The sequence below is a fragment of the Halyomorpha halys genome, unplaced genomic scaffold, assembly GCF_000696795.3.
Source record: "Halyomorpha halys isolate HHAL.00 unplaced genomic scaffold, Hhal_1.1 Scaffold485.1, whole genome shotgun sequence".
In the NCBI taxonomy this organism is placed as follows: Eukaryota; Metazoa; Arthropoda; class Insecta; order Hemiptera; family Pentatomidae; genus Halyomorpha; species Halyomorpha halys.
Window position 1 is genome coordinate 524,251 of NW_027114369.1, and position 16,643 is coordinate 540,893.

The window sequence follows — 16,643 nt, forward strand, 5'->3', positions numbered from 1 at the left end:
AAATATTTCTCCATTTAACATAAATTTTTCCATTTAACACGCTTTGACTTGTTAAACTAAAAATCATGAATACCTCTACTCTAGCTTTGTTCCCTCCAGATATTTCGATTAGTCTTCTTGTGATTCGTTGACAACTTGGAAATTGATTTTTTTTTTTAACAGACTGTTAGACATTAACTGTGTGCCTAACTAGACACTCATCAACATATAAATTGATACGAACTGAGAGGACTTGGTCCCTGTTTTTGGCGGAAACTATAAATCGTCTAATCGGCCTATTTCGGCGAGGACTGTAATTAATGGAGGTTAGATAGGGGGCTCTTTGGTAAAAAGGTGGCCGTAATGTTCGGATAGAAATTACTTTATCTCACAGCGAGTGATTAGGAGGCAAAGGTGCCGCTACTACGTGAGCCGAATACTGCTCCCCACCTGCTCACAGAGTCGACCCCATTATACCGCATTACATAGTTATCTAAAGGAATCCGCCTCCTTTTATGTATGAGATATCCGACGAATTTCCTGATTTATAACCCTTCTCTTGTTAATAAATTTCGACATATTTTTCTATCCTAGTTAGTCGAAGAAATGTTTAGAAAGCTGTTGAATGGAAGGTGCAATCCCGTTGATGGCGATATCTACGGGGGGCCCCAAAGTAATAGATGATAGATATTATCAAATCCATAAATTATATGTTAGATCTACGTAATTAGAGATCGTTTTGTTTAAATCTACCTTAAGAATTTCACGGTCCGTTGAGGTTTAACCCGGCAGAAGTGTTCTACTGTTTTATCCTCTGGGAGGTGGGAGGGAGCATTTATCTCATGTGGGGTATTCATGATGTTTTACCATCTTAAATGTTATAAGTATAGGAATGTGAACAGCCCTATTTAAGGTCATGTTAAATCTTAAATCCATAAGAGCACCTAGCGGAATTTTTGAGCAATATGTTTTATAATCTTTCCTTCCAAAACTTCATGTTATTGTCTACTTTTAAGTTTTTAGTAGAGTAATTTATTATAATTTGCCTAAATTGAGTGAAAAGTGGAAGTTGTGCGAAAGTTTGGCTACTGAGTGTCTTGTTGATCTTCTGACTTGTGAGGAAGAGGAGATAATTGACAACTGTCATTACATTATTATTATTGTTATACATTGCTTTATGAGTTATAAAAACATTCAAAATAATACTAAAACAAACAAAATTGTGACGAGTTCAGCTGGTCTGTTTCATGGCATTCTCCATTTATCAGACTTAGTAACAGACTCTCAACCATTTTATAAGTTATATTGTTTTAACGTGGTAATAAAAGGATATATTTATTCATTTAACAGCCAATCCATACAGAAAATAAAAAATAAAAATAAGAATAATTGTACAGAATGGAATTAATAAGATAAAGTCATGAAAGATGTGGAAAATAAAATGTATACATAGTTAATTGAATGAGTAGGTAAAATAACATAATTAAGGAAATAAAATAAAAATGAAGTTATATAATGCAAAGAATTATGAATGTACTAGTTTATTAATAATTTAAAAATTAAAATTATGTAACGAAAAATAAAATTGAGAGAAAGAAAATATATGTAACAAAGGAAATATGTAACCACATTATTATTATTTAGTTTATTTGGTAATTTATACTTACTTACTTAAATTACTTAAATGCATTTTTATTTACAATTATATTTTGATGTTTGCTGCATTATTCATTTTTGTTTTTATGAAAATACGAATATATAACCATGTATTAGCCTTTCGATTATAGTATAGTACAATTAATCCGTACTTACAAAAAACAGTGCGTATTTTCACACGCATCCATGCATCACAACCGTTTGGTTGTTTATAGGGCATTCTATGCTGGTGTGTTTGGTTTGCTGTCACAATTCGAAAACCATACGACCAGAGTTACTTGCTAGATGGGCTTATTTTTCTAATTCATTTTCCGTCTTCTAAATTCGCCAAAGCAAAAATGGAAAGCTTTTAATTTATATGATACTCAAGGTTCCTACTTCCTATGGATTACTGCAATTAGCTAGGTATATTAGATAAGAATGTTGTTACAAAATTGTATTGGAAATTGAACGATGACTCCTAAGTTATTTGGAAAAGGCGATATGAAATTGATAATGATATATGAAAGGCAGTAGTATATATCATGGGTGACATATATTTCCAGAATCACCAATTAAATTAAATTTTTGATAGGCTAGGAGAGGAATTGTACAAACTTAATTTTATTATTGTATTTTTGGTTAAAAACCATTTATATTTTATTCTATAAATAATACATTTCCTGTGTGTCATGCATTCGTATGTTTCTTACCCTCAGGAAATTATCATTCATGCATTCAACTATTGAATAGAAAATGTATTAGTTCAAAATTATTCTTGGTCTTTCCACTGTACATTTCAATAATTCAATTGATAAATCAGCTGTCCCTCAGGCGGGTGAACGAAATGTATTCAAGTGAACCCACGCCCTAACTGTGATTTTTTTTTATTCATTTAACAAACATCTCAACTCTGGTTTATTCGCCATGAAACTGTTTATATGTTATATTTTTTTTTTTTATTCCAAATTGTTACTATTGAGATTAAAATTTTAGCTAGATCCAAACTAGTTGTTGGAAATTTATACATTAGTTCAAAGAGAAATGGAATTTTTTCAGATTGGTTCAAATCTGATTGATGATATTTATGAAGTAAAACTTTACAAAAATATTTTTAATAGTGATTCAAAAGCCTCTATTTAAAAAATATATTTAATAATTAAATAAAAAAATATATTTTTTTTACCCTAAATTTAGAGTTAATAAATAATTTTGAAATTACTAAGTTGTTCTACGTCAAATTTCTATTCAGAATCAGATTTTGTGTATCTTGGTATATAGGTCAAAGTCATGTCAAATTTAAACACAAATAGTTTCACTTTTTCATTTAGAAACAAAGATAGAATGCAATTCGGTTAAAGATGCTGGATATAAATTAGTTGCTATTCAAATCGGAAATTCCCCGGGGTATAATGTTGAGTGATATTACTCGAATTAATTATAATTTGCTGGTAAGATGGTATGTATGGAATGGACTGTATTTATAATGGTCAAATAATAAATTAATCATGGTGAAAGGTGAGAATATTTATCTCTATTCTTGAATGGTTTATGCAGAAACTGTTTATTTGTGGGTTTTGGCCAAATAGGAATTCAAAGTGGTTTAGTTAGGTTAGTATTAAAATTAATTAGTATTTAATTAATTAATAATATCCATCATACTTTGTTCACTCTCTGTTGACCTGATTAGACCCATTGAGTACAGAAGTGCTACTGTGAAGCAGTGTTTGCCAATAGATGGCAGCATCTTGAGGTCCCATTCAAAATGTGTTAGGGGTGTCTTCCTCTAACAGCTGCCAATGGCTTGCTTTATACCAAGAGCCAAAGATTTGTAATGAAGCGAAAAACGGATGAATTTGTGAATAGTAAACTATTCTTGTCTGCGCTGAGCTTTTAACCAACTATTTATTAGTTTCATTGTCATTTTTCCTTGTCTCAGATATAAAACATAATTCTCTAATCGTGTACTAAAAAACTTGAAGTCACGGACTACTGGATCAGATTCAGCTTTGTTTTCTCGTCCTCAATCGGTATAACCGATATTTGACGATATAACCTATATGATTCCTGAATTTTATATCTTGTATATTTATAAATATGTATAATTTTTTTTTTTGTGGGTCAGTATCTTGGCTGAGGATACTCCGTTTCGATACTAAGCATATCGTGACGATATATTTGATTACCGAATGCTAGGGAATTAAATTAATTAGGCGAGAGAGTGAGAAAAGAAGATCTAGCGTCGAAGTTGATAGTCGGTAGTTAGAAGAGAGTTGACCATATAGGGCTGAGGAGAAGGCAGTATATTAGAAGAGGTGTGGTATTTGAAACAATCAAGGTGTTAAATAACTGACTGCTCCGCTCCCAAGACAATTAACAGTCCCTCTCGCTTGGTAATTATCCGCGGCGCCTCACCTTTCTTCTCCTCCGGATTATAATAGTTGTGTCAACTCTCTACTATCTGCTCCCTGGTGTCAGTCAGCCGCCTCCTTTCGTCTGGGTTGATATTCACTTTGGTACCGCCCAGGGCCTGCTTGGCAGTCCTGCTTAACCTGAATATCTTTGTTAGCCTGTCCCTCCAGGCAGAAGATTCCTTTACTTGACTTCAACTATGCTGAATAGTTATGATTTTATTAGCTCAAGTACCTAAAGTTAGTAGAGTAAGTGAATAAATGGTAACTTATTTCAAACACGTTTAATTTGGAGAGCAACTGTCTAAGATAATTTGAAGTGAAGAGTATGGATTTACTTCAAATTACTAATAATTGTTACGCTTCCTACAAAAAAACCTATTGGACATTTAACCTCTCCATTTACTTACCAGATTAAGTTGGTTAATACAATTTCTATAATTACAATTTTTCCCCAGGCTATTGCCCAGGAGTGGTGGATGTGAGTATTCCGCTGCAACCTTCAACCTCTTTAATTTATATCCATATGGAATATTTTAGAGAATGTTACAGCTAAAAGTATTAAACTGTGGTTTAGATTGGTAAAGTACCTATTATTTAGTCTCCTAACCTTTTTTATTCTCGGGTCCGCCGCGAAATAAATATTGACTGGTCTAGGTGAGAATGGAACCTACAACCTTCTGACCCAAGCCACCAAAAAACCTCGCTCCATCCTGCTCAGATATATAGTCTTCTTACTACTAACATTATTGTTTCTCCTCCACGGAGTGGGTCCTTCTTTTTTCCTTGGAAGAAGTGGAGAGAACTCTCGAATTTCTTTCACTCTGACGGAAAAGCCTTGGAGTAACGATAGTTCTTTTTTGTTATTAACTCGATAATGAAACTCTCTGTTAGAACATGTACGTCTGTTCAATGCCCAGATGTAGGTGTGTGGGTAATAATCCTCATTTACGCAAAGGATAATTGTCGTGAGTTTAATTAAAAAACTAATTCTACCTTTTCCATCTACAGTAAATTTTCGAGTGTAGTTAGTTAATTATTAAAAAAGCTTTGACTGGAGCTTTCTGAAAGCACTTTTTTCTTTTTTTTTTTACACCAACAAAAAGATAATAAATTCGCCCAACTTACAAATTGACTCATAACTTAAAATGAAAATTGTAAATATGAGGTTTCGAAATTAAGGGAGCGGTTTCATAATAAAAATTACATTGTAATTGTTTTACTTTGTTGTGATAGAAGAAAATTAATATTTTTGAGGGTAATGTGACTTCACTTAAAAATACATCTGTTTTAATTTAAACTTTACTAACCTAACTATTTTTCACTAGTTTAAATAGTTATAATAAATAAAATACAAGTTTAAATTAAGTATTAATATCAGCGGGAAAAATTATGATGAATTAATTTAGAATTATTATTAAAACTTGTTGATGTTTCATAATATTTTATATCAATAATTCTATAGTGGTATATCTATGAATTTTGCGATCTTGGGCTTGGCATCACTAATTAAAAGTACAAACTGATTAGTTGACTTTTATCGAAATTAGAATAAAGCTGATATCTTAACTGCAACCATAATTCAGTTGGCTTTGCAATGTTAGCTCCTTGGAAATAATTTAATTTTTTTAATTTATATATTTTATAACATTCCGCATCTACTTGAGCAGGCCGGTCATCAATTCGTGGCTTTATTAATTTGATATCTTTAAATAAACTCCCTAACCACGCAAACCCACTCGTTTCTAACCTTGCTTCCTCTTCCATTCCTGGCAATCCTCCGAGGCGCCTGAAAAGAAGATGGCCTCGTGACCTTATATTGTAAACTGTTTTTAGAGTTCTACTACTGGGTAGTTTCTCTACATCCTGTATCATATCATTATGTCATTATGATCAAATTTACTGGTTGTATTTTTTTATACAGTTGTAAATATCAATAAATAAATATTAAAAAAAAAAATATTTTAACAATATTTTGAGACCTTGAGCCTGTTACAGTAGAGGCAGAAGGAAATCGATAGCTTTATATTAATCTAAAGTAAGATGTGAATATTACTGGAAGTTTAATAAAAAGCACTGAATAAGGTGACGGTACGGTATGAGCTCTTTGCACAGAGAGCCCGGCGGAAGCTGGGATTTGTCGAGCAATGTTCTCTTTTGAAAGGGCTTGCTGTGTGTGCCATAGCATATATTACACCTTTGGCAGGTTTTCAATATATGTCGTCCACTCCTTCTGCCTTATCATTCCATCTTGCCAAGTTCTATTGAGATCGCTAGAGGATATCACCGCTCTAGGCAGCTAGCACTCTTCAATAACCTTCTATACAAGATTAGTTTCGTGTAGGATACGAGTCTCGAGTAGGATTATGCTTTTCCATTTCAAAAGTAGACTTCAATAGAGATTTCTGAACGTACATCTCCGCTCATATGACGGGAACTAAATTATATACTCCATACTATATGAATTTTGTTGTATAATGCTTTAATATTTCTATAATAAAACGCCATTGGTATGTTTAAAAATTAAAAAAAAAAATCCTTGTTTAGCTGTCTTCTTTTATTTTAATGTAAACCATATATTTTGAAACCTATTTGAAGGGCATGGGAGTAGTTAGCTCATTGATTAGGTACTGTTAAAGCCACCTCAAATCGACTATGTCTTTTTGTGGGAAGGCTTTAAAAATGAACAAAAAACAAACTGGCTCGGATTAAACATTTATTTGGTTCAATTTAAACATGGTAAAAAACAAAACTAAAAACTTAAGATACAAGCAAAAATAAAAAGGCCTTTCAGATAAAAATAAAATTGTCAGATAAGTTATGAAATTATGAAAATTAAAATAAAATAAACAAATAATATGTAAAATAAGTACTGGTCGACGGTGAATCCACTAGGTCAAAAGGTTAATCCACTCCGATAGGTCAGAGGAAGATATTTTGCTTGTCGAGATGTGCAGGTAGAAGCTCCATTGCTAAATACTCCACTGCAACTCTCAAACTGGTCCAAAGTTGGTGCCATGGCTTACAAACAGTCAATGTCCCAAAAACTTATATGGCTACACTGGCACTCATTGAGGGCAGACAGGGTCTAGTTGTTTTTATTAATTATACGAGCCGATTGATTAGCAACAACTCATATTGCACTCAAAGGCCAGAAACGTAGAAAAGGTCTGGTTTCGAACTGTAGTGACGACCGAAACACTCAACAAATGTCCAAACTATTATCAACCAAACGCAGACAGGGCTGCTGAGGACGCTATCAGGGCCACTAATTAGCCGGAGCTGCTCTAAAAAACTAAGATGGTCGGTCCGTTGCTAGGGTGACGCCTCTTAGCAACAATGATCAGCCCTAGCAACTGTCTCTATTACTGATTATTACAAACAAATATAATTACACATTTTTCTTTTCAAATAACTAAATCTAAATAAAACAATACAAATAAATATAACTAAATTAAATACTAATAAAACTATATAACTAAAACTATAAAAATAAATACAAAAAATACTATTTACAATTATTTACAACGTAATTATATTATGGCGTTAACAGGTACTGTGGTACTAAACCCAACGGACCCGGGTTCGAATCCAGCTACGAAAAATAATTATTTATTCTGTTTCATTGTAGTCAGCTCTATGGGTTCGAAAGCACTCCGGGGTCCACTCAGGCTCATAAAATGGGTACCTTTAATTGGTTAAAAATCAGGCGGTAGATTTGACCAAATCACCTTGCACAACCGTTGGTCTATTAACCGTACTTCTTTACAAGGCACTGCACCTCTTAATCTTCATGGGTTGTACCGGTACAGATTTTAATTTAATTTTTAAATATTTGAAGTGTTCCCTCTAATTGAGGTTCTAACTTCGATTTTAAGTTAAAAAATGTATCTATTTTGATCACTGCTCACAATGGAAAAGCAAAACCAGTTTATTCTTAGATTAATTTTTATGCTCTTTTTGTTTATTTTCAGGTACAGGCAAAGATATCTTCTTCTTTCTCTTCCTCCTTAGTGCCTTTCAGCGTGGAGGTGCCCCTGTCCAAGCAAACCAAGCCTCTCGATCCTGAGCCAGCACTATCATGGCATCCCAGTTTTTTCCTCTTTTCTCTCCCACTTTGTAGTCTTTCCATTACATTCCTGGGTCATCAAAATATTTTCTTGGGTCCCCGTTTTCACTCACAAAAATGTTTGATAAATTTAATCATCAAACTTTCAGCTATCACTAAAAGTAATACTAATCAGTTTTAACTATGATTCCTGGTAAAATGTGTACGGTCCTCCCATAAGGTTCTCGCGGCATAGCTGTGGGCCGCGGACCACTGGCCCATATGGACTCTCCCGTTACGGCCTTGCCACTTGACGGCTGATTATTCTTTTACTTTTTGTGATCCGTTCGGAAAATGAAATAAAAATTTAAATGAATGGTTAGATCTTCCACCCATCTACCTCTTAAAAAAAATAAGTCATATTAAAAAAATATGTAAATGTTTTAAAATATTACTTGTATTTATTTCCAATCTTGTTCATGTTCAATATCGAATTCTGTTGTGTCGTTTAATACAAATGTTAATATTTTTCGCATTTTTCACATATGCAAATTTCATATCATAAATTGACTGTTGATTGGTTTTTTAAATGACAGTAGATAGATTTTTCAGTTAAATGTTTTTTTTTTTAAACTCGCTGGAGCCTATTTCAGATAACGATAAAGACTGAATGTTACATTTGAACGGTCTCGTTCTATACTGAAATAGATCTAATAGATTACCAACTTGTTTGTAAACTAGCTTTTTTTTTCTCGACAAAAACACTTGAATGCTTAGAGTGAGATCTTGTTGGGATCGCCGGAATATTTTCTCTTTGTCGTATTGAATTGCCGTTGTTGGCCTAAGGTTGTTGACTGCTTGTGTCAGTTCGTTTTACGAGTCTGTCTCACTGCCTTGTTCCCATCTATGTCACATGTCCTTCGTTCCTACTCTCTACTCTTGTTTTATATGCAAGCGTATTTTTCCTAGGCCATCTGTATATATATATTCATGTGTAGAAAGCTTTAAGGTTGTTTTTATATATGGTCTGTATGTATTGCTGATATATCGATTTCTACAAATGGTGTAGTTACTCTGTGTGGTATAAAAAGCTAGTCGCACTGTATCCAATTCCTGCAAATACGTTTCGAAGAATATTTGGTAAAGTCTTTATTTTTGGAACTTAATTCCTTTTGGTTTTTTCTAATTGATTAATTATTTTGTATGACTTTTCAAAACTTTTATCACATCAATTCCATTATTAGGAATATAATTGCAAAATCGTAATATTTATATCAATTGTTGTTTGGTCTTATTGCGTATCAATGGCCACCCAAACAAATTCTTTGTTTATTAATTAATTATCTTTAGTTTTTTTTAAATACCTCTTACATTACATTACTTACCACATTTGTTCAAACCTAGATTAGATTGTTTCTAACTATTGAGGTAGCATCACTCTCCTTTTCAGCCTAACCTGATATACAATCTAAAATATTTTTTTAATAATTTTATTTGTATTATGTATGTTTATACTACATATAAATATCAAGAGCATTGTCCATCGATTCGGTCACCCTATTTATTTTTGATCTTGGATTATTAAAATTATTGGAATTATAATTATCTTAATTTTTTGGAATATAATCAGTCATACCAATTAGACGTAGAGGTGTATGGACTGATTTCTAGGTTACATTAATGTTTGAGATTTGACATGAAAATATTTTATGTAATTATAGAAGATTTCTAGTTACCAAATACCAAATAGAAGAGGGAATAAGAAAAGCAATTATTGTAAAAAAATATATATAAATAATTATTACATTTTGTCAACACTATGGAAGGAGAGCTGATTTAAACAGTTGAATTTTCTACATCGTCATAAAAAAGTTCTTATACACATATTAAAAGTTTTCATAAATTGTTTAATAATATAGTATGTTAAAAACGAATATAAATATAAAATAAAATTTATATGACATTATAACTTGTGGCAATAAAATTGTGAGATCTGAATAAAAAGGTTTGGCTAACAGACATTTCATTAAAACCCTTCGATGTTTTTAATCATCTAATAAACGATTTTAATTATTTTTCCCATCAGCCATCAGTGTTATGCAAAATGTAATTGCAATCACTGATTACAGTAATTGCGATTACTATCATTCAACTAGTAGTTGTAATTTCGAACCGTTATTACAAACAGTGGTTCATCAAGTTGTTGAAAATACTTATCAAAATTATAATTTCATTTCTTAGTTACAAATTTCAGCAATTGGAAAGTAATTGTAATTGCAATTGATTTTTGCCCAATTCTAGTAGTTATACTGAAAGAATTAGAGTGTTGTAACTCCTTGGTGACCATACTGTCTCTCAAGTATGCCATGCTTGTAGTAGTTCCTCAATTAATTTTATCATCCTGAGGTCATCTAGGTTTTCAAAAATTAAATATTTTTACTAAGGATTTTTTCTATTTTTATGCCACTTATGTATCCTGTTATAATAACTAGATGACCAAAATAGTTATCCTTGCTTTGAGCTTACGTGACCTCCTGCTTGTCAGCGCACTATTGGCCATGTGACAGATGTAGCTGGATAAAATTATTTTATTACCGTTTTCGATGTTTATGTTTTTCAGGCTGCTCATTTCGAAAAAAAAATATTAAAAAAATCAAGTACTGAGGTATAGCATTAATTTTCCAAACATGCGCTCATCCAGAAAATATATTTTCCCCCCATGAGTGAGCGAAAGTTGTAGATGTAATTTTATGATAATTCATAGTAAACTATAGAGTAGAAAAAAAAAGAAAAAGGAGAAATCAATATTTTAAAATTGTTGATTATCATGCAATATAAATGATTATTTTTATTTATGTACTTTCGAACGATTTTACTTTTATTTTAATAACTCCTATGAGGATTTGTATTTTTTATTTGATTGTTTATAACTTAATTTTTTTGAAATTTTATAAATCATAATTAATATCAACCAAAAACCAACATAATTTTGATTTTGATAATACACTTATTTTACATAAAGAGAATAATACATACAAAAGGAAAATACTGGAAGCCATTTACATATCTGAAAATATTGATTACACAGTAAACTTCAAAACAGATACGAGGAATTTAAATCAACATTATGCAGAAATATTAAGTAAGATTAACTTATAAATAATATAGGATAATTTATATATGGATAATTACAGTTAGCCTTGATAGGAATTTTACTAATGTAATAAAGAGAAAAAGTGACAAAAATGTAATTATGATAAATAAATTTTTAAATGCCTGAACTGAGTAAAGGTAGGTTACAAGTGAGGTTATAATATATAGTGTATAAATTGTGGTAAAAGTGAAATAATTTGACTGGTTTTTATGTTTTTGACTTATTAGGTGTTTATTGTATTTTTGACATATTAGGTAATTAAACAAATATGAGAGATACTGATTAACAAAAAATAAGGTTACCTAATGATTTTAATGTTGTTCATAGATGTAAATATTTTGACCTGGGCAGAATGGCCTGTATGGAGTTTTTTAAAAGGGTTAAATATATGTCTCTGAGTAAATTAAGGTAAGGTAAATTATGAATAATAATGTTAAATAAATGAATTGATTGTAGGATCATACAAATAATGGAAACTTTTGTAATAGATTGTCCCTGAGGATGGCCGGATTGGCCGAAACGTTGGACATGTGAATGAAATAAATGTTTTGAGACTATAATTTGGATAGTGTTGTTGAATTAATTAGTATAAAATGATAATATTAACTATTTAATGACTTCTGTCTTCACAAATCGAAAATTTCTCTTCTTCAACCATAGACAGCAATTATGCATAAAAAAATATTTTTAACATTAAAGATACCTGTTATATTCTGAAACTAGGCAAAATAAAACCTATTTAAATACGAAAACTTTCTGCGTAGAGAAGGGGACTTTTTTTAACCATTGAAAATTCTCCTAGTTTCTAATCTTGCATCCTCTTCCATTCCTGACAATCTTCCGAGGCACCTGAAAAGAAGATGGCCTCGAGACCTGCTAATGTAAAACGTTATTAGGGTGCTGCCAATGGGTAGTTTCTGTACACGCCTGTAACACTCCAATTTAATCAAGATCAGATTTACTAAATTTACTATAATGTACAGTTGTAAATAGCAATAAATAAATATTTAAAAAAAAAAACCGTTGAAAATTCCAATATTAAGCTGAGAAAGAAAATAAATTTTAGGTATTCTATTTTTAAGACCTCTTACCTTCACATAATGTTTTGTTGACTTTGGTTAGTTTTGATAATTATTCATTCTGAAAAAAAAAATTCATACTGAGCTTAGTCTCTGATCTCCACAAACCGGTTATCTTATGTTTTAACTTAATAAACACGTTCTCTTAATACTATTAGCACCCTAAGAGGTTATGCTACGAATAAATGATGTATTAAATATATGCAAACAAGAAACTAGTGTTAGTCTGGTTAAATCTGGCATTTAGCACATGACGTTTGGGGGTTATATAATCAGAAGTTTTGATTAGTTCTATACTGGTTATTTTGTTTTGAAAGTGGTATCGTATCATTCCTGGAGTTCATACAAGTAGTAGAATAACGTACTGACGCCTATGTACAATACTTGGGTATTAATGGCATTATTTTAGTATCTATGTTATAAGGTATTGAAAATAAGGAGTTATCTAACTTCGAGCGTTACATTAAGCGGTAAACGGAGCAAGCAGCCGGGCAGGGCTCCGACGGTGCCATGAAGTTTTAACTTAAAACTTCCATGAAATAATTTCACAAATCTAAAAACCATAAATTTAATTTATTCCCTTTAAATTGCACTCTTCAATAGTTTTTCTGAATTTTCTGGAAACGTTTTTAGGGGTCCTGGGAATTTTTACTTCTTAGGGACTCTACTTGTCTTAATTTGATCTTGGGAAGAGCTTTTCCTCAACCTTAATTATGTTGGTTTGATGGAATAGTGTTAGCTGGTCGCCAAATAATGCCCCCCTCCCGAATTATCCAGCATAAGGACCTGGCGCGGCCACCCAACGGTAGACGGCGCCTGTCGACACCCACACACACCTTACGACATCGTCGCACCTTCGCGTTTGATCTTTCCATAAATCAGGTTAAGTCGCCAGTTCGTAGTCGGGCAGCTCCTGTGTTCAGGAATATTTTAGACCAATGTTGAGAGTCCCTTTCTTAGAAATGCCTCTTTTAAATATGGAAAATGTCAGGAATTTCCTCATGTTTTTGAAGTAATGTATTTAAATTCATCAAGAATTGTTAATTTGTATATATATATTTTTTTTATTTTATAAAAATGGAAAAAAAAATTTTACTTGTGGGGAGTCCCGTCCTAAGGAAGGTTTTAATCGACATTCCCTTCTTCTTTATTATTAAAGTTTAAATTAATATAAATTTTTTATTGATATAACTTAAAAAAGAACTTATGGTAGGGAATATACATTCCCGTACAACTTATGTGTTCCCGTGGACATCAACTGTATATATCTTTCACTTACTACCCTACATACGTTCCCGAGTTTAGCGTAGAATTTTGGGCTTGTGTTGAAGTTATTACTATTTTTGCGATTTTCGAACAAAAAAAAATTAAGGACCAAGGAAGGCCAATATTATGAACTAATACATAAAACTATAAAAATTCGTATCTTAGGGCTTCTTTAGGTGGAAATAACTAATTTGAATTTTGTTCCTGTCAAGAATATAACAGTTTAACAAAAGATAACAAAGCCATAATGTAATCGGGCCATAACGTCTCGGATGAATCTATTTTGCTTTTTTTCTCCTTTAATTATTCTTTATGTAAGAACAATTTTCCTATAATTTTTTATGTATCCATTATTTTTTAAAAATTCATGATTTGTCCTTTCTGACTATTTCACCAAGGATAAGACCTAACTTAGAATTAAAAGATCATTTAATTCTACATTGAAATTCCAAGATTAATAAAGATCGAATGCGTCGTTTCTGAGGAAATTTAACAAAATTGAAAAATATATGTACACACACACTAATAATCATTGTAGGAAATGCTTGATTATATAAATTATGGATTTCAGCTACGTTTTTTTCAGCCGTCGTTTTCGTTTAATATTAAAATCTAGGAATAACAATAAACAATGTTAAGTGTATTTGAGGATGAAGATTTTATGAAATTGGGATGATTCTTATTACATAATTAATTAAAATGTAAGTTATTAATTATAACTTTTTTGTTAAAACATGTAAATTTCCTTAAAATTCTAATTTTGAATATTTTTTTTTATGTTGTAAATATTTTTATCGCCCCAATTTTTAAAGAACTATAATTAAACAATAAATTCCTGCTACAGAAAATCCAGTATTATTTAACTTTTTTGCAGTCAAAAAGCTTTAGTTACAAAATCTAAAACTTGTTAAATTGTATATAAGAGTGTAAATATCACTAGAGATTATATTATTTTATAATTATGCTATTTTATTCATTTATTTTTTCATACAAATGGTTTGATAATGTTCATTTTGTTGTTTATCCTTTTGTTTGTATATACTTTAAGAGAGATTTTTTTTTCCATTTGTTTATTTATTCTTATTCTTATTTTATTTTGATTGATCTGTACAAGTGACTCCTAGAATTAAAAATAGAGCATAGAGTATAATATAATTATTGTTGTTTATTGATTTTTACTATTTTAAATAATACTTAGTAAATTATTATTCTCAACTTTTTTTTCCAGATTTACTATAAATGTACTTCTTGACAAAATACCTGATCTAGGACTTGTTATTGATCTCACTCATACCACCAAGTATTATAATAAAAGGGTAAGTTGTATTGTATATATTTTAAATTCGTATTAGTGAAAATTGAGAGTTCCGTCCATCCTTTTTCTCTCTCTTTTTTCCCCACCCTCTATATCTTTTCCTCACCTTCTGTTTTCTTCTTCCTGTCCTCTCACAACATAATATGGATTTATTTAACTTTTTGATTTATTATGTATTTATATCCTCCCTTGTTTAAATGTTTGTTTTTTTATTATTTAGATACTTCAATTTTCAATTTAAAACTATAAACACAACAAAGAAAAAATGTTTATCGTCAATAAGGTTCAAATGAATGAATATAAAAATTAGATTCCATTTTAGTTCTTATTTGTGAGAGCGGAGGGTTGAAATTGTTTATTATTATAAATGTATACATATTTAATATAGTTATAATGTAAACGTATGTAGACCTAACTTTTATTCAAAATTTTAGCATTTTGTGTGTAGTTACGTAATTAATAAAGGTACTAAGTTTTTGAGATCGTACATTTTTCCTTAATTAGTAATTCCTAACTTTCACAAAAAATTGTAATACGAGTTTTTCATACAACCATATTTCATAAAGGTCATTTATGATAAGTGGAGCGGATGCCTTAATTCCTGTAACATAACACTACCGTATAGGACTCATAAATATAGAATTTGAAAAATAAAATAAAATGCACAATAATCAAAAATACATACATATCATAAAATAGTAATAATTATATAATAAACCATTTTCAGGAGTTTTTAGATCGTGGTGTAGACTACGTGAAGATCCAGACTCCAGGTCAAATCGTTCCTCCTCAGAATCTAGTAGAAAGGTAGTAAGCTCGACCTAATTGTAATGAATTATTTTTATAGATAATTTTGTAGTTATTGGTTTATAGTGTTAAATATGTATTTTTTTGAGTTAATGTTTTTGGTGGTAGTAATTATATGGTTATGGCAGTTGCTTATAATACCCTTACGCAACATAAAGAAAAATTGCATTAATATTACTTTTTGAGCTACTCAGTTATTCAAAAAATATAATGAATCGTTTTATGACCTTGGACGTTTATTCGGTCTATAGTTTGAGGCCTTATTAAGTTGATCCTGTTCCATATACTAAAAAATAATAATAAAATTAATTAACGTCATCATGATAGTGATTAACTTAAGTGCTTTTCTATGCAGCCTTGTCCAAAGTCGTCCTCCTATTCTAGTCTATTTAACTCTCTTTGTAAAGATACATGTTAAATCTCTGAGATTTAACAGGGTCTTCCTCTTGGTCGTCTCCAGTGTATGTCATCGTTTCAAAAAGAGTGATTTCTATTCTTAAAATGTATTCAAATCAGACAATGGACAGTTTTTAGTAAAACTATTTTATTTTTTCAATGCTGGGTTTTGATCATTGGTTGTATTAAAGTGTAGAACAATTAAGAAATTAATTCTTTTAAAATTTTTTGAGGTTAATCAATTCCATATTTGAATGAATTATTTATAAGATAGATTGTAAAAATTGTGAAAAAGTATATATTGGTGAAACATCTAAAAAACTGGAAACTAGGATTAAGCAACATATCACCAATTGTAAAAATGCTAAAAATATAAATTGGCACAGCATAAAACTGAATCACGAATTCAATTTTGAAAACCCAAAAATAATAGATACAGCACAAAATACAAAAAAACAGAAGATATCTAGAAGCTATATACATAACAAAAAACATACAAAACACAGTAAACTATAAAACAGACACTAAACACTTAAACACACATTACGCAGAT

At 30.8% G+C, this 16,643-nt stretch overlaps 1 protein-coding gene across 2 annotated transcripts in view; it reads left to right on the forward strand.

Moving 5' to 3' along the window:
• LOC106683453 (serine/arginine repetitive matrix protein 1) overlaps positions 1–16,643 on the forward strand; it is an 89,145-nt gene that overhangs the window by 55,246 nt on the left and 17,256 nt on the right. For both annotated transcript variants that reach the window (XM_014424939.2, XM_014424938.3), the window contains exons 4-5: positions 14,801–14,888; positions 15,615–15,694. In XM_014424939.2, coding sequence (XP_014280425.1) covers positions 14,801–14,888; positions 15,615–15,694 — 168 coding nt within the window. The remainder of the gene's footprint in view (positions 1–14,800; positions 14,889–15,614; positions 15,695–16,643) is intronic.